General features: G+C 49.3%; 3 protein-coding genes across 3 annotated transcripts; 1 reads left to right on the plus strand and 2 right to left on the minus strand.

The window, feature by feature from the left end:
- Window positions 1-5,886: 5,886 nt before the first annotated feature.
- LOC131211061 (uncharacterized) lies at window positions 5,887-6,729 on the plus strand. Its single transcript, XM_058204410.1, has 2 exons — window positions 5,887-6,337; window positions 6,428-6,729. Exons 1-2 carry the CDS (start codon window positions 5,887-5,889, stop codon window positions 6,727-6,729), a joined length of 753 nt encoding a protein of 250 aa, XP_058060393.1.
- Window positions 6,730-10,767: 4,038 nt separating this feature from the next.
- On the minus strand, window positions 10,768-12,924 carry LOC131208401 (major royal jelly protein 1-like). The gene is made up of 3 exons (XM_058201138.1): window positions 12,089-12,924; window positions 11,826-12,020; window positions 10,768-11,737 (listed from the first exon to the last, which is right to left on the minus strand). Exons 1-3 carry the CDS (start codon window positions 12,919-12,921, stop codon window positions 11,146-11,148), a joined length of 1,620 nt encoding a protein of 539 aa, XP_058057121.1. The 5' UTR covers window positions 12,922-12,924; the 3' UTR covers window positions 10,768-11,145.
- An 8,059-nt stretch (window positions 12,925-20,983) lies between these two features.
- Window positions 20,984-22,948, minus strand: LOC131207544 (uncharacterized). Its single transcript, XM_058200162.1, has one exon. The coding sequence runs from the start codon at window positions 22,946-22,948 to the stop codon at window positions 20,984-20,986; it is 1,965 nt and encodes a 654-aa protein (XP_058056145.1).
- Between the last annotated feature and the right edge of the window lie 3,590 nt (window positions 22,949-26,538).

A 26,538-nucleotide genomic window follows, 5' to 3' on the forward strand; every position in this document is an offset into this window, starting at 1 on the left:
GCCGTGTGTTTCCGTTAATGACCAGCACCCGAGCACGTTTCGGTCGATTATCGATTTAATTTTTACGAGCCATCCCCCCCCGAACCGGAACTGGTCCCACGCCGGGCTCCGAGCCTACGGCCCGCCAATTTAGCCGGCCGTTCGCTTATCGCGCGCGCCCCGAATTAGCGAGCGAAATTTTCCACCAAAGTTTTCCCAAACCGTGCGCGAATCCGCGACCAGGCACCGCGAACGGCGAATCCCTCCGCCGAAATGGCGTCCATTTTTTTTTTTCGTTTGCACAAATCAAGGGAACCGCGTTAGAGGGGCCGCGTGCGATATGCGTTGGGCGGCACAGGAAGACATAATCGAGCAATTATTATTTGTTTTCTCGAACACAATCGATCCCAAGCGTTTTTTGGCAATCGATTTCCAAAGCCCAAGAAGCACTTGTGGAAACGGCCGTTTGGCAAGTCGGCTGGTGGGGTGTGAAAAACCGGAGCAATCTGTCGGCCAGGAAGCGAAAACCCGATTTCCCACACGCGATCGGTCAATTTTCAATTAGAAGAATTTCACTTCGCTCGGCCCATTGGCAACATTTAGTGTGTCGAATGGTCGTTCATGAGCCACCACCGGTTGGTGAGTACCTTCTACTCTAAGGTCTGTGCGGAATTCCGCGTTTGAAACTTTCCAATAAGTTTGTTTTGAGCTTTCATTACATCCCCAAGATGTATCTATCGGTCTGTCAAAAAGTTTTTTTTACACTTTTGGCAATTGTTGGTTGAAGACATTTTTTTATCGATCTTATTCAATAAATAGAATCGAGGGAACAAAAGAATAAGTAAACACGTTCTACACACAGTTGAAGTTTAGTTCAAAAGCACAAAAGATTTTACGAAATACGAGGATGGAAAAGTTACGTTAAACAATCAAAATTCAATCGAAAACATTCTATAAGATATGTGAATGATGTTTTGTGCTGTGTTTAGTGATCATTGACACAAAAGACAAATTTTAAGAGAGCATATAATAATTAGGAAAATCTAAATTCCACCAACGTGAAAACAAGTTTAGTATCAGCGATGCACACCATTCCGCCGGGACAATAGTGCCAAAAATCTTGGTTTTGTGATATGGTCCTTTCCACAGTCCTCTGGAATTGTTTTGGTCCACATTTTTTTGATTAATTTAGCTAATTCTTTTCAATTTGAGTGAGGCGTTTTCACATTTTCACTCTAAGGTTTATGAACGGCTTCTTTTTTTTTGAAGAAGTTAGCTAGTCTGGACAGTGATGTAAATAGCCTAAAACCTTAATACTATCGCCCCGGAGGTACTGCTTGACTACTTCTGGCTTGTGGATTACTTCTTGTTTTTTTTTCTTTCGTCGAGTTTTGACCAGCGTTTGAGTTGTTGTTTTAGACCCCATATAGTAGAAAAGTTCAACAAATAGAGCAGCTTTCCTCACAATAAGGGAGGTTTCAAAATATGCCGATAGTCAAATATTATTGTTTTTTTAATTGGCCTTAGTTAGGTGCGTAATTAAAAAAAACAATGCCAGATTTGTCTGCATTCTAAAGACTACGTAAATGAAAACATATAAAAAATCATTGTTTTATTGCTCATAAATAACACAATCTACTCTAGTTGCTTTATTACCGAGCAAAACTGAAAGGAAATTGGTGTGAAAAACTGAAAACTTCAAGCTCGTTGAGCCCCTCAGTCGAGTGTGCTATAAAAGAAAACTCAAAAAACTTGCTCGACGCGACAACAAGCAAATAGTTGAGAATTGTTTACAACTAACCACTAATTGACAAGCCGCATCCAAACGGAGTGAAAAAAAGAAACTTGAGTGAGTTTATGCACTCGCAACTTTTACCCAAGCCGCGAACCAGTCCTGTACTGTATACGTTTGACGAATCGATGACCGTCGTTTATGTGTGTCAACGAGAAGCTTCAAATTATCCGCCCTAATCACCGCCGGATCGCACGCTCTAGCAAACGGCTCGGAAACGAGTGCGACCAACTTGCGGTGATCATGCGCTCAATAATTCATAAACCTTTGCCAAACTAATTGGTGGATAGTGGATATTTTGTCGACGATCGTAATTAATTGTTCCCGATGGTCGCGGTTTTGTTTGGGTACGCCGCAAAAAAAGGGAAATAAATCGGGTCGGCACCGTGCCAGAGTGCCGCCCAAATCAACGCCCGGTCGTGGTGGGCAGGAACCGGAAAGTCATTTTGTAAGTCTCTTCACATCCGTTTTCTGTTGCGTTGGAAAACTGGTTGAAGCCCCAGCACTCCGCGAGCGAAACGTCGGTAAGTGTCCGTACTGCACGCGGAACAGCTTTCGACTCTCGGATGACATCCTGACTGACTGGCGGCTGACTGCAACACCTGCCGAGGTTTCAAAGGCCGACCGTTCGAAGGGTTAGGGAAAGGTGCCATTCGGGCCTATCCACAAGCGACAGAGAGAGAGAGAGAGAGAGGGAGGCCGCCCAAGAACCACAACTGGTGGCGTGAACCGAAATTTATTATTCAACTAAAGCTAAACGATGAAGCAGTCGCGGTTGGCTTCTTGCGCACTCGGAAGACGACACCGTTGGGGTCCCGCTTGTCCAAGATTGGGTAGCGAAGATTATTGCCTGTGCCGGCACCGGCGGACCCTCTCCGCCGGAACCACTTATCCGGCCGGAGCCAAGTCAAGTTGGCTGGCCGGACGAGTGAAAGTAAATCTAATAAAATTGTAATTGTTAATTCCAACTGTCCGCGACGTGTGTGCGTGTTGCGATTGCGCGACCCACGTTTAGGACCCTAACCGGCGCACCGGACTAAACGCTGGTGACGGCTGGTGCGACCGTAGGAGACGATCGCGCCGAAGAGATTGTTGGACAAATTTGTTATCGCAAGCGGTGAAAACGGCCTAATAAGTGTGCCTGTATATGACTGTGTGGGGGCCTACGGAATGCAGTTAACGCAGATGGGCGATAAAAAAGGAAATTTTCCCGCTTTTCGATCCCGTACGATCAAGTGAAGCTCCCTTTTTACGGCTTCGAAATGGCGGTGTTAACGGTCACCGCCGGCACGAATGGGTCCCAGCTGAAAACGGGGATCAATTACATCACAATAACTTGCACTTTTTATGCACCAAATCGCTGAGGGAGATTGCAAGACCCACCCGCATCAGACGCACCCGCTCGGAGACACCTTGCGCTAGGTCAGGAAACAATCCGGTGAAAGACAGATCGGTACGAAGATAAGTATTTTTGCTACGAGAAAACTCTTATTTCCTGAAGGTCACGCCGACTTTCTGCTGTGGCCGTATCAGTGGCCTCCCGGGCCCCGAATGATATCATCCGCGGGGCCGCGTTCCGTTCCCATGGAAAAAGGGCCCCAAAACACGATCCGTCGCCGAAGGCCGCCAAAGACTGCACCGCCGCGTTCATTAAATGCCCAACAAACGGGTTCATTACTTTGACCTACCGACGAGAGCTCTCTCGGATAGGGAATCGCACCGCACCGCGCGTTAATGTTGCCCGCAGCCACCGTTTCCCAGGGCCAGCCGACAACTTTCTTCTATCTAATAAAACGAAAATAAACACCGACGACCCCGGCGGCGCTGGCGGTTCCGGCGGTTGGGCTTTGGGCAAAAGCAACCGCAAAAATGGTGCACGAAACACGACGCTCATTACTGGTCGGTAATGCCTCAGTCTTCCTGCCAAAAACGCGAGAAGTACCGAAGCTGCCGAAGTAACACGGACGGTGACTCAGTGAGTCTGGCAGATCCTTTTGGGAAAGCGTCGCCTGCACGGGCTTCGGATTTTGTTCCAATTTTATAACCGCCATTGATGGCGGTTCCTTTTCTAAGGGTCAATTGATGGATACTATTCAGCCTCCGAGACTAGATTGATAGTAGACGATAGCAAGAGCGAAACAGTGATATAACTCGCCATCTCAAAGACTGGTTGGTTCCAACATAACCACCTGCCTCACTACAGTGTACGTTGTCTGTTGCTTGGCATTCGCCCGCTTTCACATGGGTCGCTCTAATATCTTGGACCCTGTTTAAGCCCTTAGCTGCCAAAATTGATACTTCCTTCTTGTTGGCTAATGTTCACTTGTCCGCACCTCAGCGGTCTACTCTTGTCAATCGTCCTCTAGTCTTGACCCACTATGCAATATTGGCAGAGCTATTCAGGCCCGTTTCGTCCGTATTGCACTTCGACGTATCCTTTAACCAGTGCAAGCATTTTTGCTTAGGCTCTGGTATCTATCTTTCGTATAATCTCTTTCTCTATATTATTTTCTTTCGTTTAGTCTAAGTGTCAATTAGGGCTCTTGAACCCTTTGACTTAATATGAAAATAAATAAGATAACTAACATTATCGCTTTGGCGTTAGCAAACGAACTGACGATTCAGGATATACGTGATCTGATCAAAAAATTTCGATCACTGATCGCGACCTTTGAATTTCCGCGAGCTACGTATATCCGATTTTCGATTTTTTTATGGCGTTAGGTTGCAACACATGTCAGTGGCTTATGGTGAAAAGCTCAGCCATTTTGAGTAATCAGTCAATTTTGGTCAGCTGTTTTACTAGGACAAGATTTGGCACATCGTCGGTTTTTGCCTCTTCCAAAAATGGATGGCAAAGAAACTTCATCAAATTTTGTAAGGAAAACGAAATCAATAGCTCGGATGCAATCGAAATGTTGACTGTGGCTTATGGTGAAGCTATTAAGATCAAAAGCTGCGTTTTATCGGAGGCTCAAAATTTTTTCAGATGGCCGAGAAGCCGTGACCTCACGTAGAACTAAGTTTGGTCGAATGTGAACAGTTTTGATTACAGTTTTTTCTAGGGAGTTCCTAGGGAACAACAAACGAGAACTTAGCGTCAAGACACAACTCACGCACAGGAATCGGCTCTCCAGTGCCATCATTCGGACTGATTGAACGACCCCTGGGTTATGTTGCCCTCACAAAAACCCCAAATGCCCGCGGAGCGGAAAAACACGCACGACGCAACAATGACAACAAAAGCGCGAATCGCGAGCAAGGGTCCGAATGCGCGGGTTATGCGTAAAAACCTCCCGAGTTCCGAGTGGCGCGCAGGGACGCGCGAGTTGAAAAGGCAAAATATTAATTATTCATCGTCCCCTGGGGGGCCAGACGTCACCCCGTGGTGGGCCGGAAATTTTCACCGAACGCACCACCGAGAAGGGCACCGGGGACTGAGCGGAACCGCGCCATTGGCGCGCGCGAAGAAAATGAAAAGTCCCATTCCTATTCGGGCTTCACTTTTCTCTTCTCGGGCATCATAACACACTCACACGAATACATATGCAAACGAAGGCCACATCTGGCATGTGGCCGGTGACCAGGCTGGACCGGGAGTGGGGGTCCCGAAGAACGGGGGGTCAGCGCGCTTGGTCTACCTTCATCACCACCACCACCACCAGAACGCGGAGATCACACTTTTCCCATCGCGGAAAGCGAAAACAGCCCCCCGGTTCCGCACCCCATTCCGAAGGGTCCGACCCGCGCGACGCGCGACGTGAACTTTTCCCGACGGCCCCACGACGCGCGGCTCGACGAAAGCGCGGCGTCCGCAGGAGAGTGCGCGCCGAAGAGGGACAGCTCGCGGCAAGACGCGGTTCGAGGCGTCCGGATGAGGAAGCGAACGCCACGCGCGCAAGCCCCGTCTCGCTTGCGCACGCTCCGCGGCGGGAAAACCCACTCCGTATAAAGGTGGCGCGAGGGCCCGGACTCAGCATCAGTGATCCGGCGACCGACGCGCAGCTCAGACCCCACTCAGGACACCCATCCGCGTTCCGTGTGCAAAGTGTGCAAACGTTTTTTTTTTTCACGAAAGTTCCAAAAGGACATTAGGCCAGTGCCGCGATCGAGAGATGGCTCCCGCTGTGTTGCGTTCCGCTGTGTTGGTGCTAGCCGTGGTGGTGGTGGCCAGTGCGACGCCGGCCGAGGACTACCAGAGCCAGGGGCTGCGGGCCGCCCTCCGTGTGTACGACGAGTGCTCCCGGGCGGACGGTGGCTTCGGGCCGTGCCTGAAGAAGCGTGCGATCACCTTCATCGATCGGCTGTCGCGCGTCGACACGCTCAGCGTGGGCGACTTGCGGATCGTGCGCAACGAGCGGTCGGCGGTGGCGACCGACCCGGCCACCAAACCGATCCTGACCGAGGCCGAGCTGGAGCAGTCGCTGCCCCGCGGTCTGGAGGCCCGCGACGAAGCCCTCACCAACATGCTGCTCGAGAAGGTCGCCGGCGTCTTCAGCAGCCGCACCGTCCAGGTGACGCTGCCGAAGCTGTCCAGCGAGGAGCTCGGCCGCGGACTAGAAGAAGGTACGCCACCCAAAACCCCCCCAAACCCCCCCACCCCGAAACCCACACCAATTCGATCTCGATTCTCGATCCCAATCTCGAACTCGACAGGCCGCGGCAAGATGAAGAAGATGATGAGCATGATGATCATGGGCTTCATGATGAAGATGGCCGCCATGGTGCCGGTGGCGATCGCCGGCCTCTACCTGCTCGCCGGCAAGGCGCTCATCGTGTCGAAGATCGCGCTCCTGCTGGCCGGGATCATCGGGCTGAAGAAGCTGGTCGCCAGCAAGCAGCAGTCGCACGGTAGCGGCTGGTCGAGCGGCGGCTCCGGCCACGGCGGCTGGGACCGGCGGTCGGCCGACGCGGCCCAGAACCTGGCCTACGCCGCGTACGCCAAGAACCAGGCCTAAGGACGGACGCGGACTCGGACTAGCCGCACACCACCACAGACACCCAGGGTGTAGAGAGCGTATTTATTTATTTATTTAAGTTATTTAAATTATTGAGAGCCGTCGTTCGTGTGTGCTCTGGTCCCAGTGGCCCTTCAACTCCCTCGGAGCGTCCCCCTTTTCCCCCCGGCACCCTGTGACACATTCTGTCAGCGCAGCGCGGTCGTACCTGAATCTACATACAATTGTGCCTCCGATTGCCTCTCGTTCACGGCCCCATTCCGGCCCTTCTTTCCACTAGAGCCCTTCTGGCCCTTTCGCCTTACTTTCTCTTTCTTATCCGTCACGATATGCGTTTCCATTTTCCCTTCTATCTCTCCCTCTCTCTCTCTCTCCCTGTCTCTCTATCACTTTGCATATGCTCCCTCTCTCCCTCTCCCTCTCTCCCTTTCTCTCTCTCTGTGTTCTTGTCATTATGGTCCTTTCTATCGCGCGCGGCGCTATCTGCGCAAGTGCTCCTTAATCATTTCTATTGCCACCCTCTATTGCAATGGGGGTGGCGCACCACCCATTGTCAGGCTTTTGCTCTCTCTCTCCTCCCACGGTCCCGGACCTCGATCCCCCCACAGTGTGCGCCAGCTTTCACCATCACCTTCCCGCGCCTCCGGATGCCGGAGTTTTCCGGCACAGCTTTTCGCGCCCCGTTCGAAATTTTCCCCACATTTTCCCGCACCATTGTCGCAACGACCGACCGGCCGGCCTGTGGGTCAGTGGCACGAGCAGGTGCACACGCGAGCACCCCATTTTCCCATTTTCCACATTCTGCTACCAGGTTAAACACACGCACGCACACTTATACACGGGCGGGAAAACAATAGTCGTCTAACTGCTGCGCTGCTGCGGCACCAGAGTCAGGGCCAGGGCCACATACGAACGATACGACTTCCGGACCGTCTCAGACCGAACAGACCGATCCCCCATGTGAGCACAAACAGACACCCACAGACACGCGAAGCATAGGAATGTGAACCACAAAATTACCTCGGCAAAAAGGCACACACAATAGAGAGACCACACCACATGTGAAGTGAAGGAAGCGAATGCGAAGAAACGAAATGCAATCTCCTACCAAGAAGAAGTGTACGACCGATTACAGGCACGCACCGCGCGTGGACCGCCTTTTTACTGCGTCCCCGATCGGAAGGAGATCGGAAAGAAAGAAAAGTCCCCCTCCGAATGTTGGTTCGGAAAATTCGGAACATCCCAATGGGCGGCCGCGGGTCGTGGGCGCTAGAGTTTCCACTCAATTACGGTGCGACCGACTTTTTCTCCCAGCCGGCATCGCAAAAAGACCTCCAATCAAAGGTATGGCTGCGAGCGTTCATTATCCTCCTGTGGGCCATCCGAAATTGTAGCTCTCCACTCCCGCGCACCGGAAGTCCCGGGGCTCGCTGATCGAGCAGCTCTCGAGACGACGGGCGTGCGACTTTGTAGCTTCCGAAATATCGATCGAATTCCTCTCCACAAAAATTCCTGCGCGGTGGTGGTCCCCGACGGACGGGCAGAATCGTGTGTGGCTAAAGGCGAGATCGTTACCGATCGGTTTCCCATTACGGGCCCACCCCCCACAGAACCGTTAACGCGGCGTTACGGCGAAAGATTCGATTACAGTAAATTTCCCATTTAGCACCCTTTATATTTTTTAAGTGGCGCCCGGCAAATCGGGATATGGTCGTGAAATGCGTGCTCATATGTAGGTCAGTGTTCGGCGAAATCTGTTATGGTCGTGGCGTGACCGGCAAGACCTTCTTCAGCAAAGCGTGGGTCCTAACGTTCCAACTAACGAGCATCGGGTGAAATATCGAGCCGACGCATTTCACACTCGGAGTAATCCATCGTTCATCGCTGCAACCAAGGACAGGTTGGAACGAAACGCCAGTAGTAACGGAACCAACACGGTTCCAATCCGGTGCAACGGTTAGTTGATGTCGAGAGATGGCTGGGAAATAGGGAGCACCCACGAACTAATGAAGAGGATTAACAAAAGTATGATTTTGCAAGAAAACACAAATTTTTTTCACCCCCCGGCAGTAGACCGAAGGCGTACTTACACAAAATACTGAAGCCAAGCATTCGGCAACGGAGCGTGATTGACAATTTACAGGAATATCTTAGAATTATGAGGTATCGATAGCTGTAGTAATTGCCAACCTCAGAACAGCCTTAATTATTGACAAAGCACGCATCGGACTTTCGATCACTGCCTCAGATTCAACAGCGTATCGCAAACCAATTTGGAGTATGTAACGAACGTGTTGGCTTCATTATTGATCAATAATCTCACAACATCCACACTCTTCGCATGCAACTGAAAAGGTGCTGAGAACCTCCTGAAACTTGAACTTATTTATTCTCTATTCGAGAGACACCTTAAAAGTAATCATTACAGCCCGGACAATGAGTTGAATGCAGTCATCGCGTTCTGGATCCGAGAAAAGTCGTTTTTCGTCGGAAGAATTTTTCTGTAACGGAATGCAAAATGCGGAACGAAAATCCGTTAAATACATGGTTTTATGATTAAAATTTATACTTTAGCTCGTTTTTCACCCAATCTTGGTATTTGTCTTGGTTCGTCTTCTATAGCCATTTTGTAGTTTCAATAATAAACTTTAAAAAACACATAGGAATTAAGGATTTAATGATTTTTTTTATCATAAAGTTTGTATGTTTTGCCATTATGTAATTATGTAAGTTTGTACTCCACCATTATGCATGAAACACAATACTGTTCATATGACCACCTCGGGATCCAAGGCATCAGTCGATTCTGATAACATAATTTTCAATGTCTTTTCGCAGATTTCTGGTGCTACATCGGCCATGACTTGGCGAATGTTATTTTTCAAATGCTCCAAAGGTGCAGGCTTGTCAGGATAAACACGTATCCGCACAAGAAAAAGACCAACGGTGTCAAATCGCAATGTCTTGGTCAGAAATTGATGTAGATACTGATATATTAATGAAACAATTGCTATAAAGGAATAAGATCAAAAACATTACCACAGTGATCAAGATACATATTTCAATTATTATTAAGAAAGAACGACAAAGAATAAGTAACGGGGCATGATCACGGAGTTCGAACTAATGATTTTCGTGTAAGCACCTACGCAGTATCCATAAACCATTCATCTAATAAAGTATTCACTATCAAACAAATAAAAACAACGCAAACAGCAAACAAGGTATTTGCCATCGCGTTTGATTGGGTTATTGTACGGTTTCCTACACAGTAAACCCTTCCAAAGCCAACATCGCTATGCGCATCTGGTGTTCCGCGTTAACCTATTTCGACTGAAGTCGATCCCACGTGCTGCTTCGAATCACGCACCAGATAATGTGTGGGAGAATGGTTATGTGGCAATATCCTTGGAACAAAATCTAAGAATAACTTTAGCAGTAATAGTTCGTTGAATAAAACCATTTGGAGTTGCCATTAATATCGGCTTTTTCCTTTCGTTTCCCCAAAAGTTCACCAAATATCTATATTCTAATTTCCTATTCTATTTGGAGTTAAATTTTCAGAACATAATCATGTTTTGTTGTGTTTGGTGCCGAGCCTTAAAATGGGTTAAATTTTACTTTTTTTTAATTTTTTTCAAGTTGAGCGGGACCGAATGCGCCTAAATGCACGCAATATACCGAGCAGCGTGGCATTTCAAACCTGAACCTGATAACGGATAACGGATAGATTCGTTTGTGATCTTGCGTCTGGTTATTGTTTATATTTTTCTTGTTCATCAATACCGAAATTTAAAGCGCTACCAAAATTTCCGCTATGCCTAATTGATGATGTTCGCCCAAACAACCTTAACTTAATAAAAACTCAAACAAACGGATACGAAGACGAAATACCGATACAGTTCCCAGATACAATTCCAAAGATGACGAGGTACATAGACAGTAAGGCCGGAGAATGTTGCACAGGAAAACGCAGGAACCCGTACCTTTTCTCATTCGAAGCCAAATTAAATGAGACACAACCATATTTAATTCTACCTTCTATTGTAATTCGTAAAAGCAAGTGTAAAAACTGTTCCCCACCATTTTCTTTCGACCTGTTGTGTTTTATGATTTTAATGATAAAATACCAATAGGTTTGGCTCGATTGTGCTCAATCGATTGAGTTGAACGCGTGTCTGCTAATGGGAGACGAAATGGCGTCTTATGCAATGAGTATCGTCTATCGCGTATCTATCGCTTATCTCAAATATAGGCAGTTCGTGTCGATGGCATACTGCTCGCCAGCTCACCGGCCATTCACAGGGTCTACCTCGCAGCCCCGCACTGGTTGAGCAATGGGGCTATTGCAAGGATGTTCCGGTTGCGTCTCCCCCCAAGAACCTATGTACACACTAGTCTCAACTCAGCCGCGCATCAGTGGGGCGTCGTTCCGTTCAGTGGTAAACTCTTCCGGTACCGCAGCACGTTCAAATCGTTAAAGGTCGGATTGATTTTCGGCACAAACGTGGCCCCATTGATCCCGAACGGGGGTCGAGATGGGAACGCTTTCTCTCCACTGTTCAGGACGAAGTATGGATTCAGTTTTGGTTTCTCCCCAAGGCCAAACGGATTCTTGGCACGCAGGCTCTGCCCGAAGGCGCCGCCGCCCGATCCGAACACGCTCACCGGCGTTGAGGTAGTGGCCGCCGGCGGCAGAGCATAGTTCTCCCCGGGCGGAACCGGTTTGTACGGAACCGGCAGCACCACCGACGAGTGGTAGTAGTTGTTTCCGTTCAGCGTGTCGTACGGCACGGTCGGTTTGAGGTGATTACGGGCGGCCAGCAGTCCACTTGAGCTGGCCACGCCATCGATGCGCAGGATACGGGTGTTGAACTCATTGGCGTCGAGATTTTTCAGGAAGAACCGGTGGAACTTCGACGTCAGCACGTACAGCGCAGAACCGTCACGGTCGGGAGTGCGCAAATCCGCCGCGAACTGAATCTTCTCCTGGTCCTTGGCCAGGATGCTAGAAGAGAAATCATCGGACAAGTGAAGGCTCTCGATTGCCACGCAAAGGATTCGCACATCGCTCTCCAATCGTTGGCCCCACTTACTGATGTTCGTTCGTACGAGGATTCCACGAGGCAACGGCCGTTTCGGTGAGCGGAGCGAAGAAAATTGTACCACCCTTCGGAGAAGCTGCTAGACCGATGCCCTGCGATGACTTGCGACCAACCAACTTCACCGGCAGCTCCTTGCCGAACGGCAACGGTCCGGCTCGCAGTGCCGCCGTCGTCACCGAGAAGATACTGCGCAGAGAGAGAGAGAATGGTCAATAGGATAGGACCTCGAATTGGAAGCGATTGGTCCAACTTACCGATCAGTGGCCAACGGCTGGAAGTACACTATGCCAGCCTCCATGTCGAACGCCAGCCCCACGATCCCGTCCATCAGCGTGAACCGGTGCTCGAGGATGGCGGACTGGGCAAAGTCCGGGTCCGGGTACATCGCCGGGTGGCTGACGCGCCACGTGAGGTCCTTGCCACTATCGTACACCACGATGCCGGGCGCCACCGTGTCCGTGATGTAGACGAACACGTCGTCACAGTTGTTCTCGGGCCGCGAACCCGTCTCGTCGACGATCAGGTTCGTGTAGAGCGATTCACGACGCACGACCTCCGGGGGAAAGTCGATCCGGCGTACCACTTGATCGGTGTGAAGATCGTACACCAGGATCTTCGGCGGGCAGGTTACCTCGAAGTCTTCCAGCGATCGCGAAACGCCGGCATCCAGCGCCCACAGCCGGTTGCAGGAGTCGACACGCATACGGTACACCGACACCAGCCCTATCTCGGTGCAGTTGTACTCCTTCGTGGCCGCCCGGTGGTGCGTCCAGTCCGGGTAAGCCTGCAGCACCGGCGAGTCCCCGTTGGTACCCCGCGGCACACTGGAGATCGTGGCCGGCACGCCGGAGAACAGTCGCGGCGTCGCGATGAATATCCGATCGTAGCCCACCTCCAACCCGGTGGCCACGATGTTTTCCGGGTTGTAAAACTCCTTGCTCGACGCCGGGTAGTCCCAGGGGAAGTTGAAGTTCAGCAGGTTCCACTGCTTGACGACCTCCAGTTTTGGAGTGCCACCGACAGGCATCGGGCACAGGACCGCGTACAATACGCCACACAAAACCATCGCAAAGCCTGTAGGCCGCATTTTACGCAGCTGGGAGAAGTGAAGCAGTAAAGTCTGGTCAATCCGTATCTTACTAGTGTGTTCAATAAGTTTGTAGCCTCGATGACAAAGAGCGCTGCTACGAATCCGATTTCCGTTATATTTGTACACTCTTCATATGAACGTTTGTGAAGTCCCCTTTCGATCGGTCACTTCATTATTTGTTTACAAGTCATTTAGTACTGAAATGTCACAGTATTTTTTACAACGGAAAAAATCAAGTATCGTCCTGCGATTGAATTTTTACTTTTAGAAGGTTTAAAAGCAAAGGACATTTATGCACGAATGTTGAAAGTGTCGCTTTTATTTAGGTGGTTAAAACGAGGGTTTCTGAGTTTAAGCGTGGTCGTACTAGCCTTCAAGACGATCCACGTCAAAAACGTCAAAAAACGGACACGACACCCGAAATCGTAGAAAAATTACGGGATATCGTATTGAAAAATCGTTGAGTTACTGAAAGAGATTTATGATAAGGCCTAACCATCTCATTCGTATTTGATATTTTGTAAACCAATATTTTGACTGAAGTATTGGGTTTCAGAAAGCTGTTTGCAAAATGGATGCTGCATTCGCTAAAAACATATTCGAATGCATCTTTCTCACACACATTTTGAGCTTTTTCGATAGGATAAAGTGGATTTTGTGCATGGAATCATCGCTAGGGGCGAGGCTTGGGTCTATCACCATGATCCTGAATCAAACCAAGTAACTAAAGAGTGGTGTGGACCTGATGTTTTGGCTCCAAAACGAGTTCAAGTCCAAAAATCACCAAAAAAAATGAAGGGCGTCAGTTTTTGGGATGCGAATTTTGTTAGTGGATTACTTGCAAACTAATAAAACAAAAAATTTTGATTGTTGTTGTAACCTTTTAGATCAACTGAAAGAGAAAATTTGTGAAAAAAACCGTTTTGTAGAAGAAAAAAATCCTCTTTCATCAGGACAATGCACCAGATCACAAGAGCATTTTGAAAATGGCAAAAGTCCGTGAAGTTAAAGTTCGAATTGTTGGAGTATCCACCATATTCAACAGATTTGGCACCTAGCCACTTTCATCTGTTTTCAGACCAAAGAAAATCAATCGTGAAGAGCGTTTCTTATCAACTGATGATGTCATAGCTGCTTCAGAAGCGTATGGTACAAGTGTATTGATGTTCAGGGAGGCTATACTGAATAATAAAGTGAATTTCAAACCATAAAACTGCGATTTTCTTACGGAGACTACGAACTTATTGATCGAGCCTAGTAAACGATCGTTCAACCTAACACCAAGAAGTGTTTCAGTTTCGTGCACAATTCTTCCCATTGCGTCATGGCAGACAACTTTAACCACTGGCCGACGGCGCTAATGAGATAACAACAACCGTTGGCTCGGGTTGGAAAATTAAGAGAAAACAAAACCGAACCGACACGGTCCGGAAGCGCAGCCATTACTTACGCAACGGTCTCACCGAAAGTGAGCGCAAGTTCCGGTACTGAAACTGGAGCAGTGGAGCCCTCTCGAGTCAATGCGGCTCACTACGCCAATAAAACTAATTAACATTAGCTAGCAGATGGCGACCTTCGCCATCGAGACGGAACAACACTGGCTGGAGGATCGGAGGATCGTCTGGCTTACAATGGCGCTGAAGAAATCCGCTGACCGACACTCTTGACAATAAACGCATTTCCTCACCGACAACCGCGATGGCAGGGCGCTGTCGCCATCGCGATCCCCCGTTTGTGGTCCATTAGTGAGGGCACTAATTGCACAATGCTCCACAATGAGCCCTAGCATGAGTGGTTCCCAAGCCCGGTTTTGCTACGCCGACTAATGTCTCATTTCGGAGGCGTCACAGTTGGTGGCCCGAGAAAACGGCCGACGCCCGACATCACCGGTCACGGGTGATCGGTCTCACGTGTTCTGCATCTGCCGGACGCGAACCGGTGCGAAGCGCGTTTCTCCACCGCCGTTTAACGGATCATTGGCGACCGGACCGGAGACTCGGCTCGTCGTCAACTCGGCGCACGCTTCACCACGCTTTCGCACGCCCATTTAACGGAACTCGGTCTCACATTCTGGAGCGGCTCTAATTGTCGTGATCGGCCACCTCAGCTTGCTTGCCACCTATAAGGGAACCTTGTTGACACAGAATCCGTCTCGCCGTCCGAACCTGACCACAGCGCTACACCACATCGGACGCCTCGTCCGGACCTCGTCCGGCGACCGGTTGGATCCGGTGTACCTTGGGGGTACAGCGCGGCTCCCGCAGACACACCCCAAAAACCCTGCACCGTTCTATGCGCGAGGTCCTTTCACTTTCCGGGTTCTACAAGCGCTTAGCGCGTTGCTTACATTATCGTTCATCGCTCACACACAAACTCAGCCTCTGGCCACAACCACCCCGACGACGCAGACGAGTGCCCGTTGCCGTTGATCTGCACCGACGCACGACCGATCACCGACTGTGATCCGTTCGGCCACGCCGAAGCTCTTTTGATGCGTTCCAGCGGCGCAGGTGAACTTGGGCAACCACCACCGCGGCCCCGCGAGGCGCGTGCCTCGTGGCCGCTTTCGCGCCTCTCGGTGGGGCGCCCGCCATCAGTTCGCTTCGGATCGGTTCGGTTGCAGAGCTCCACCAACAACAACGGTTCGTGTGGTCCTGGGCTGGCCTGAACCGCGCCGGTGTCTTTTGAGCGATTATTTCACACGGCAGAGCAACCTTGATTCTTTCGATCATAATTCACCGAGGAATGTGTGTGCACACTGTTCATTGTGGGTCACAGCTCAACTCCGAAGGGGGTGTCTATTTTGCGCCGCGTGGTGATATGATTCGCCATCGCCCAAAAGTGCACACTGTTGCTTTCAAAGAGTTGAATGAAAACGCTGACTTCAACAGCTTCGAGAAGTTGGCATAAAGTCACCTAATTTACGAGCAATTCGATCGTAGAAAGGCCTCAATCTAAATACATGATCGTTTCCTAGTGGCCAGACGAAAAACTAGTAGCGTCCTTGGTAGCGAGATAAACCGTTACATATAACACGTATAAACGAGTTTAAAGAGAAATGGAATCCCAACAAGAGTCTTTTTGTGCAATAGTCCTGAAATGAAAACCCTCGCTCCAACAGTTGTCTCCACAAGCTCCATTACATTTTGCTTCTTCGAGGAATTGGCATAAAGTCATCTAATTTACGAACAATTCGGTCGCAGAAACGCCTCAACCTAAATACAGGCTCTACTAAACCGCAGGATCGTTTCCTAGTGGCCAGACGAAAAACTAGTGCAGGCCTTGGTAGCCAGTTAAACTATAATACAGCAATTCATGAGCTCAAAGAGAAATGGGATCCCAACAACAGCCAAGCTAGTCAGTGAGTCAGCATCATCTATTAATGATTTGATGTGACCATTTTTGACAAGCAGAAAAAAATGGTTCTGTAAACTATAAATTAATGAGTATAAGCATTCGCTCAATGTGATCGTTAAAGTTGTAGAATAACTCAGTCTATAAAATAGTCTCTAATATGAGCTCGGTTAGAGCAATTATGATAGCTAAATAATAATGCTTCTCTTTTCGGCTTTGAACACCAAACGATTGTTGCCAAAAGCCATGCTGGTCGTCAAGTGGGCCCGTTTCATTGTGGCCAAAAATCGTAGCAATCGTTGCACGAACTACACGATCTATTTGCCACGATCGACGCTACTTGGCACACCCTCAACGACTGCGTTATGCTACGCGTGCCGTAACCAACCGTCCCGTCGCCACGGTCGCAACTTCTCACGGACCTCACCTTCAAACCGACAGCTCAATTAGGAAATGATATAGCCATTGGCATCATTCGCAGCGCCAATATTTGACATTTTGATGTCGGCGCCCGGCGAACGAACGCTTAAATGATCTTCCGGGAAACGCCAGAAGCGATTTGGCAATCGAATCGATAAAGTGTCCCAAATTTAGTACCTTGTACATCTATCGCAGACAAGATGAATATTAAATGTTGGAACCGTTGCCAGCTCTCAGATGATCGTGATACCCCTTTCCGCACGCCGTTCATGCAAATTATGCAACAGGCTGCAAGGTAACAATTTAACGAAGGAAAATTCACGCGAGGATCGACCAATTACAAAATACTTTCGATTGCGTCCCGTAACAGTTTAGCTATCGTTGCCGCGTTGCCAACCAGTCCACCTCACCGTTCTGGGCGTCAAACTTTAGTTGTAACGTTCCTGTTCCCCATATCGACTCGGCACCAAGGCGGGCCTTGGTGGCACCCCGCGTTTTCGTAGCCCCGGGCTATTACAAATCGATTTCTATCCGACCACTTTATCGGCCACCCTGTGAGCAATTAATCACCCCCAGCCGCGACATACTGGCCGATAATTCTTGTTTCCCGGGACCTCCCCGTTTTAATTCGTTTGCCCATGCTGCTGCTGCACCAAAAACCCGTTCACCGAAGGGCAGCTCCAGAGTCCCAGCAGGGCAGCATCCATGGCGTGAGTCGGAGAAATTGAGCCCAAATGCAGTGCCGCGTGCATCGGCCCAGTGCCAGCGAATCGATTGCCTCATGGACAGATCTGAACCCAGGAGTGAAAGAAATATTATCTCTACGCATGCGGAGCCTTATTTTAATTTTTGACGGCCTTGACAGCTTTTCGCAAAACGGTTGTGTTATTCTTTTTTAGTGGTTTACAGAAATTAATGGGTTGCCCCGACGCAACCCTATGAAGAACATGTTTCTTCGTCGACAGATCTGGGCTATATGGAGGGAGCATTAAAACTTTCCATGCAAGCTTTCGGAGGTTCTGACGAGTCCCTTTAGAAGTGTATGCCCTTGCGTTGACCTGATGGAACACAACATCTCATCTGCTATGCCGATTCCCACTGTTTCAGGTAAATCGTCAACTTCAGACGGTTCAGTTGTTAACAGTAGAGATCTGAATTTAGGATTTGGCCATACGCTAGCAACTCATAATAAAAGATTCCTTACAAGTCCCACCAAATACACTTAGCCCTTGCTTGGCTACCGGTTAAGCTACTTCACCACACTTTGACCACGGTCGTTTTCACACAATATTGTCTGAACTGAAGCATTTCTCATCCCCAGTCACCATCCAGTCACAATCTTTAGCTCCTGTGTGATGCTAAAACTACTAACATGCCACTCACTCTTTATTACCGTATTTTTCCGTGTATAACGCGCAACTTTTTCCCAATTTTATTAGCTCTAAAATCTGGGTGCGCGTTATACAAGGGGAGTAAAAATTTTGTCTCCTCTAAACTTACAAATATGCCCTTTTAGGTACATATTTTATGGTATTATTGAATAAATTATGAAATGAAACATTTGTTAGGAATGTAATTATCCTTACAATATCGTCATTAAGTCATGGCAGGGAGTTAAAACAGATGTTGCTGTGAAATCATTCAAAAAATATGGCATCAGCAACGCTATGGATGGATCTGAAGATGTCGCAATTTTTGAGAACTCTTCAGAGAGTGACAATGAGGAGTACATTGAAGAGCAATTAGAGACTACCAATTTGTCATACAGCAGTGAATTTGAGTTTGCAGATTATTACGAAATATAAAATACTAGTATGTCTTTTGCATACGCATTTTATCTTTAGTCTACTTTAGAATATTTAGAATAGCACGAGGTGCGTTCAAAAAGTTCTGACAATTTTGTATTTACTCGGGCTACGTATGTTCGATTTTCAAGGTTGCGGCGTTAGGTTGCTACTTGTGTCACTCACTTATGGTGAAACTTTCGGCCATTTTGAGTAATTAGTAATTTTTTAACAGCTGTTTTACTGTGCGCGTTTCTTGGCCCATCGGCGATGTTTTGTCTGTTCCGAAAAATGGAAACAAAGAATTTGTTTCAAATTTTGTGTAAAACACGAAATTAAGAGCTCGGACAAAATTGAAATATTGACTGTAGCTTATGGTGATGCCATTACGACCAAAAGCAGCGCTTACCAATGGTTCAAACTTTTTTCAGAGGGCCTAGAAGATGTGAACGTCGAAAAGCCATGTTTGGTCGAATGTAAACAGTTTAGCTTACAGTTTTCTTCGATTGCAGGGTCGTGGTGCATCATGAGTTGTTGCCAAAGGATGGAACAGTTAATAACGAATATTTCCTGATAGTTATGCACAATTTGCCCCAAGCAATCCGTCACAAACGCCCGGATTTGTGCGAAACCCAAAATTGGCTGTCGCACTCCTGCTAACACATCGTGGTTTCTGTTCGAATTTTTGACCAAAACAACACACTGATGATGCCAAAGCTACCGTATTCTCTAGATATGGCCTCCTGTGACTTTTTCTTATTCCGAAAACTGAAGGTGGCCATGAAAGGACGACGCTACGATACGATTTAGGTGATAAAGACGACATCACCGATGAGAAAAATCTTGTCCAAGCAAAACAGTTGTCGTAAATACAAAATTGTCAGAACTTTTTGAACGCCCCTCGTACATCATTTACATTGGGTATTTGTTGGATATCACATATCTGAAAAATGTATGATAAAAAACTTTTTTTCGTGTACAAAATCGTTGTGACTTTGGGAAGTGCCTCGTTGCCTCAGTGGTTCTTCCAAATTAATTTTGAGTCGCTGCGTCAAATCGCGGCTGTTAAACAATAGTCTGCGTGCAGTAAACATTTATTACGCCAGAACAATAAATCTCTATTTCAATACATTTATTGCGTGAAGCATATTTTTACGATTCAGCATGCTGGCAACCGGTCCCACTGACGGCTCCCCGGCACACGCAATGCTCCATTCCAAAATCTACTTTAATTACCCTTTCACACAGGCACGCTGTCCAACGAATCGAACACCATCGAGCGCCGAAGAACCGAATCACCAACTCCACCATCAAGACGGTGCCAACATTGGGTTCGGACGTCGAGTGATTTCGGACCTCCCGCCGATTGGCAACGCACAAAAAAAATCTAAACGCACCAAAACGGACCCACCAAGGCATGGCCCCGGTACACTTCCCATTGCCTTCGAGCGACTCGGCAGCCAGGGCCGGAAAACAGCGCCCCGGTGCCTAATTGTTTCCCGTACCGCGCTGCCCGGGAAATCCCCCTGTCCTGTCTCGCCGCGGTGACAACGGATTGCTGGGGTGCGTTCGAACTACGATCGAAAAGTGATACTCGAATCGGAGTGTTCCGAGGTGCCACCGAGCCAAACAGAACCACGCTGCCCGTTAACGGGGAAGAAGCGGTCACGGCGTTGCGCGCACGCGTGTGGCCGCTTCCTGGATGCGCCGGCGTGGCCGCGGAATGCGAACGCAAATCACCACCCAAGGTGGAGCGCGACATACGAAGGAAGTGTAAAACACAGCACACCGCCACAACACCGATCAGCCCGCCCCGGAGACGGAGCCGGGCTTCCTTACACGGCCGCAAGGTCGGTAACTTCCTTTCACATGGCACGCGCCACCGCACGCGCGGGCGCGGATCCGGACGGAGTGGCCGGCACGCGCACTATGGGGAATTTGTATTGGGTTTTGGGAGAACCTACGGATGTTTCAACGATTTTAAATTCAACGTTCTATGCGCTCGGGAATAGTAAATCAGCCATTTGTAAATTTTTTTGGGTATGTTTGCGGCCGAAGTTATGCAATCTGCATGACAACTTACGCTGGTAACTAGTACTTTTTAGGTAACAAATACTACAAATACAAATAGTAATCTGTTTGAAACCCCAAAGCTTCCTCTTCGGTCATTAGCACCCTCAAACATTCGCTTAATTTTCCTCGTCCTCGTTCCTTCAAACGTCAACTTTCTGGGTCCAACTGCTCTCGGATCAACGTTTACGATATTTTCAAAAACTAATTTGAAATACCTTTCTGAACTTTTTTGACGTATAGGTTTTGCTTTTTCGTATGCCTACGATGCATTACCATTGCAGAACTTGCTAACGATTGACGCGATCGTATAGTAATTGATAAAAGTTGGTTTCAGAGAGCAATTGTTGTCACTCGATTCGATTTTGACTTTAAAAATCCAAACTCTTTTAACCTCAGTTTATGACCACTTGTTTCCCATAGTGACACGCCTAGCAGATTAACCGGTCGAACAGCGTGGAGCCCAGGTGGTAGCGCTGGCAGGCCTGGAAGTGGAGCAGCTCGGCAAGAAACGCCAGCAGCGAGAGCGCCAGCCCGACGGCCCCGAGCAGGAAGGCGCCCTCGATGTGGTCCAGGCGCAGGATCGTCTGGCCGTCGGACTCGTCGCCGCGGTCGACGCGGATCTTCTCGCTCTCCTTCTGCCACTTGCCGAGCAGCCCGGACTCGCTGATGCGCCGGATCAGATCGTTGATCTTCGGCAGCAGGTGGAAGTCCTTCTTCGCCAGCATACCGACCGAGTACGTGTAGATGTTGGCCGTCTTCGGGAAGCAGTACATGTCCGCCTCGCCGATGCTGCGGGCGTTACTCGAGTGGGCCCGCGACACGGCCACCGCCAGCAGGCGCTCGGTGCGGAGCCGCGCCAGGCAAGGATCCATGTCCGGGCACACGCGGTAAACGGCGGCAATGTGCCGAGCACCATCGTCCGGTTTGTCGAAGTGCGCCAGCGTGTTCTCGGCCCCGGCGAATCCGAACCCGGTGCCGATCGCCTGCTCGACGGTCGCGATCTGTGCCTCGAAGCGGGGCCGCGTCAGCACCGAGATCAGGAAGCTGTGGTAAGCCGCGTTCCAGTGCAGCCCGTAGAACATGTAGCCGATGAGGAAGAAGCGGATGGAGACGCGCCGCGGCCAGTAGTGCGCGTACACGCTCAGTGAAAATGCGAGCGACTGGAGCAACATCCAGGTGAAGTTCTCGTGGTACAGACCCTCAACATAGTTAAACCGATACAGCAGGGCGGCCGCTGCGAAGATGATGAAGATTGCGATCAGCCACGTCCAGATGTTGAAGATGATGAACACGTTGAGCCACTTGGGCGCATGACGGGCCGTCGGCACACACCACGTCAGGTCGTCCTGGTAGTACGGGATCGTCGCCGACAGCAGCTTCCGACTGATCGGGTTCTCGTACAGCCCACCGATCATCAGGTCCGTGCGCCGCTGGATGACGTCCGCGTAGAGGCCGGTCTGGTTGTCGGCGGTGATGCGCGCGGTGGCCCGGGCCGCGTCCAGCACGTTGTACACCGGGATGAGCTGCATGCGCGCCGTGATCGTGTCCAGCATCAGCACCTCCAGCCCCTTCTCGATGTGGCTCTCGTTGCCCACCACGAACGGCTCCCAGATGCTGGTGGAGATCTTGAGCGGACAGTAGTTGTAGTACTTCGGTATCTTCGGCCCGTAGTCCGAGAAGTGATGCACCTCGCGGAACAACGGGCGCCACCGCACGTCCCGTCGCGCTTCCTCGTCCGCCTCGCTCACGTACTCACACTCATCCACTAGCCGGACCTGGGCGATGTTGTCCGCGCAGCCCCCGTTCTCGTACGGGAACCAGGTCCACGCCTCTAGGACGCTCGTATTGTACCGCTGCACCATCACGTTCACGTTGAGGACCGAGTTGTCGAACAGCTCCTGCAGCACGTTGCGTACCTCAATCTCGAACACCAGCGGGGTCATCTCGGTGGTAAACATCACCAGCACCTGGGCCAGCGGGTTCCAGGTCGGGAGCCGGCGCAGCTGGCGTATCGGCGCCGCCAGTTCCGACGAGTCGCCCACCAGCATCAGATAGTTCTTCGCCTTCTCCGTCACGTGCGACGCGTTCCAGTGCTTCCGGTGGGCGTCCTTCACCATCACGCTCATCTCGTGGCGCACGTCCTCGTTGAACGACTTCAGGATGCTGAGCTGAAACGCCGACGCATCCGGCTTGATGTTGATGATGGCCAGCGAACCCCTCATCGCGCGCTCCGAGCGAAAGTACTTTTCGCACAGCCGCCGCACACACGGCACCACCGTCAGCATCGTCAGCTCGCTGTCCGGCTCCTCGACCGGAACATCCGCCCGGGTTCGATGCACCGACCCGAAAGCCGCCAGCAACACCGTCAACTGAAAGGCCACCTTGGCCCGCATACTGTCGCCGCGAGACTCCCGTGCCTCGAGCCCAAAGAGAAACCCGCCTTGACCAGCGGCCGCGGATGACACCGGTATTTATAGGCCGGACCGCCAGCGGCCCAGCGCCAGCAGTATCATCACCATTATGCTGTGAATTATGGATCACCGCACCAACAGTCATAACGCGCACGCCACGCCGGCGGACAATCAGTGTGTCATTGATTTATCATAACTGCACACCGTGATTATCCTGCCGCGCCGGACGCACACACCCACCCACGAACGAAGCATTAACCTTTCATCGGGTACCACCCGCCGCCTTCAGCAAACACAGGCTGGTGTCACGGTGTTTGGTCAATAACCGAGTTCGAGACAGGCGGTTCGCGTGCGGACATGTGCCCTACATCTCGCGCGGCGTCTTGGTCTTGTGCCTAGGGTCAGCCTGCCAGCCCCGAGCGGGCTCAAGGTCGCATTACAACACAATTCGACGTCGACGACGACGTAAACCAATTACCAACGGAACCCCCCGCCAAGGACCGGCTGTCTGATGGCGGGACAAGCGAACTGATTTTAAATATAGCCTCCGGGAACGGTTTTGAGGTACGTTCGCAAAAAAACAAAAACGCTACGTCTGATCTCTCGGTGCCGATAAGAGTGGAGAAAGGCTGGCCAGATTTTGGCCCCCCCTGAACGGAAACAAGCTGCACTTTTTTATTTGGCTATAAAAAAACGGCTGAATATTTTTCGATCCTTGAACTTTTATTTGAAAGGTTCACGCATGACATATTTTTTATGGAAAACAATTTTGATCAAATGTCCGTCACGATTGGCTTGACAGTTGCTTATTAGGTCGACCAATTTTTGACTACATTTTGCGATTGCATGTGGTCCTTTATCGGCAACAGCAGCTTGAATTTGGGTCCCGGGGTCGTCAATAGTTACTGGTTTTTGCACATAAATATGGATTGTGGCTGTCGCTGCATGGCACGTAGCACCGTCCTGTTGAAACCGAATGCCGTCCAAGTTCTCAGCTTCACTCGTGGTGGATGCATTGGTTTCTCTTGCACGATGTGTGGATTTTCCGAAGCACAATAATGCTAATAAACCACACAGCCCTGGAGGTGAAAATGAGCTTCAATGAAATGAGCTTTTCAAATATCGTTCCGTTTTAGTTGACGACGTACCGCTTTGGAAATAAACTATTCATAATTCCCAATTTTCTGCAACCATAATTGTATTTTATACAAAAAAATTTAAAATCTACCTTTCAAATAAATGTTTAAGCATCGAAAAATATTCAACCGTTTTTTTATATAGCCAAACGGAATAGTGCAGCTTACGTTGCTCACCCAATAGATGGGCCACACTAATGTGTAACACACATAAAAGTATCATAGTAATAATGGACACAATAGCCACAACAAGTTTCATTGGATATAATATAAGAAGTGAAAGTAATTGCCGCAGACGGCACCTCGTGTCCAGTTCACGAAATTACAAGGCAATGCAACTTTCAACACGATCAAATAACGATTTACGACAGGACCTAAATAATCCTACCGATCCCTGGTATACTGTTACCTTTGAGCACACGGAATTCGATACCTCGATTAGATGGCATTCGTTGATGGCAACGCGTAAAACAATCTGTCAAAAATGATCAACAACAACGTGCGGTCGCTCTTAAGAAATACTATCACTGGTCCAAAATCGACGCGTGCGCCCCCCGTAGATGAAGGCGACCGCTCAGGTGCAAAGAAGTCAGCGTTTCCCAAACTTCGCCCACGGCTATCGGCCAGTAGGGGTCATAAAATGTGGGACATGATAGTAAGAAACTAGAAGCACAAGGTAATTGCACCATAAATTCACTACAAAATGCAACGCCCCTCGACCGTTTACTGTGCCACCAGCCCCACCAGCTGGCCCATTATTCCGCCATCGGCACTAGCTGAATCGCGTCCAAGTGGACTGCAAGGATTACGGACCGCGGCCGCAGCAACAGATCTCGATCTCGGCGAAAAAAAACGTCGTTCAAACGGCGTATGTTCTTGCGTTCTTGCATCAAAGTATAGGTAAAGAGATCGCGATCGCGACGTCACTTGCTGTGTTCGCCTGGCTTCCGGAACGGGGGCGCTAAGCCATCCATCACCGGCCACACACGCCCTCTTGGCTAGCTGGAACGGCTTTGTTCCCAGCAGCAGCAGCAGCCCCAGCATGTGAACACCGCGCGTAGCCTTGAGCTGACCGACGACTGGACTGGACCAGCGATGGGAGGCCAACAGCCAGGCTAGTTGCTTGGGGGTCCGAATACCGAACCAATAGCTAGGTGATAGGGAGACTGAAAACTGGGAGCCATACAATGTATACGGTGCCTAGTGGTCCCTCTAGAACACCGTAAGTGTCTACTTAAAGTGATCGCCTTGCTGAGTCGATCGTTCTATAGGGTACCGGGACTCAGAGAAGGTTCGTTTAGTGTATTTGTGAATGTAGTGCTTACGGGCAAAAGAATCCACTTATCCGATCGCGTATGTTTATGAAATTGAATTGGAGATTGTATTGCTAGATAGAATCCGATCACTAACGGTGAACCGGATGCAATCAATCGATCTCGGTTTTAAGGAGTTGTCAATAGGAGAGCTGCATGAGATTTCGTTCGTACCTTGTTTTATTATTCTTCCATTCGTTCAACATTCCGAAGGTCCCACTGGGCTTCACACCCATGACTCGTGTTAGCCAGGGGTCTTAAACAAATTATAACCCTGCTGCTGCGCGATATACAAGGTGCGTTTCACGGAAAACAGGACTTTTTCAATCGGGACATTTCGGGCAGCGCTATCTCTTGGTGAGAATGTGTGTTGGTAAGCACATCCTTTCCCAACTTCCAGTAAAAATTTGATGACATTTCATCCATTGGAAGTCGAGTTATTGCGTTTTAAGTGACAGTATGTTTGTGTCATCGGTACAAAAATGAGCATCGAACAAAGAGCCAATATTAAGTGTTGCTTTAAACTTGGTAAAACTTTTACCGAAACGTTTCAATTGATGAACCAAGTGTATGGTGCTGATTGTTTATCCCGTAGCAGAGTGCATGCCTGGTTTAACCGATTCAAAAACGGTCGGGAGGACCTAAATGACGACGATCATCCAGGCCCGGAATTTACCGTGATCACGCCAGAATCCATCGAAATTGTGCGTGACTTTGTCAAATATCAGCCAAAATCTTCACTTTCACTTACTCTCATTTATGGAAATGGAATTGGGCATCTCCAAACCATCAATTTATCGCATTTTGACGGAAAACCTGGGCTTCCGGAAGGTGTGTGCAAGGTTTGTTCCGCACAAGTTGACCTTCGACCAAAAATTGCTCCGAATTCTTTTGACTCTTTTTGACGAATTTTTGACTAAAAATCACATTTTAAATATCAATCACTCCCCGCATTCGCCGGATTTGGCACCTTGCGACCTCTTCTACCTTCTACCTCTTCGGAAAAATGCATTTGCCCATGAAAGGCCAGCGATATACGGACGTAAATGCCATCCAAAAGGCGTGTACCGACATCCTCAAAGCGATCCCTCTGAAGGACATAAAACACTCATTTGAAATGCTT

Source organism: Anopheles bellator, chromosome 2, assembly GCF_943735745.2.
Source record: "Anopheles bellator chromosome 2, idAnoBellAS_SP24_06.2, whole genome shotgun sequence".
Lineage (NCBI taxonomy): Eukaryota > Metazoa > Arthropoda > Insecta > Diptera > Culicidae > Anopheles > Anopheles bellator.

What these genes read in the sequence shown, in the direction of transcription:
- LOC131211061 (XM_058204410.1), top strand. Translation starts at nt 5,887, where the DNA reads ATGGCTCCCGCTGTGTTGCGTTCCGCTGTGTTGGTGCTAGCCGTGGTG. An exon ending in CGGCCGCGGACTAGAAGAAG is followed by an intron (nt 6,338 to 6,427) that starts GTACGCCACCCA and finishes CGAACTCGACAG; the next exon opens with GCCGCGGCAAGATGAAGAAG.
- LOC131208401 (XM_058201138.1), bottom strand. Translation starts at nt 12,921, where the DNA reads ATGCGGCCTACAGGCTTTGCGATGGTTTTGTGTGGCGTATTGTACGCG. An exon ending in CAGCCGTTGGCCACTGATCG is followed by an intron (nt 12,021 to 12,088) that starts GTAAGTTGGACC and finishes CTCTCTGCGCAG; the next exon opens with TATCTTCTCGGTGACGACGG. An exon ending in CCTCGTACGAACGAACATCA is followed by an intron (nt 11,738 to 11,825) that starts GTAAGTGGGGCC and finishes TTTCTCTTCTAG; the next exon opens with CATCCTGGCCAAGGACCAGG.
- LOC131207544 (XM_058200162.1), bottom strand. Translation starts at nt 22,948, where the DNA reads ATGCGGGCCAAGGTGGCCTTTCAGTTGACGGTGTTGCTGGCGGCTTTC.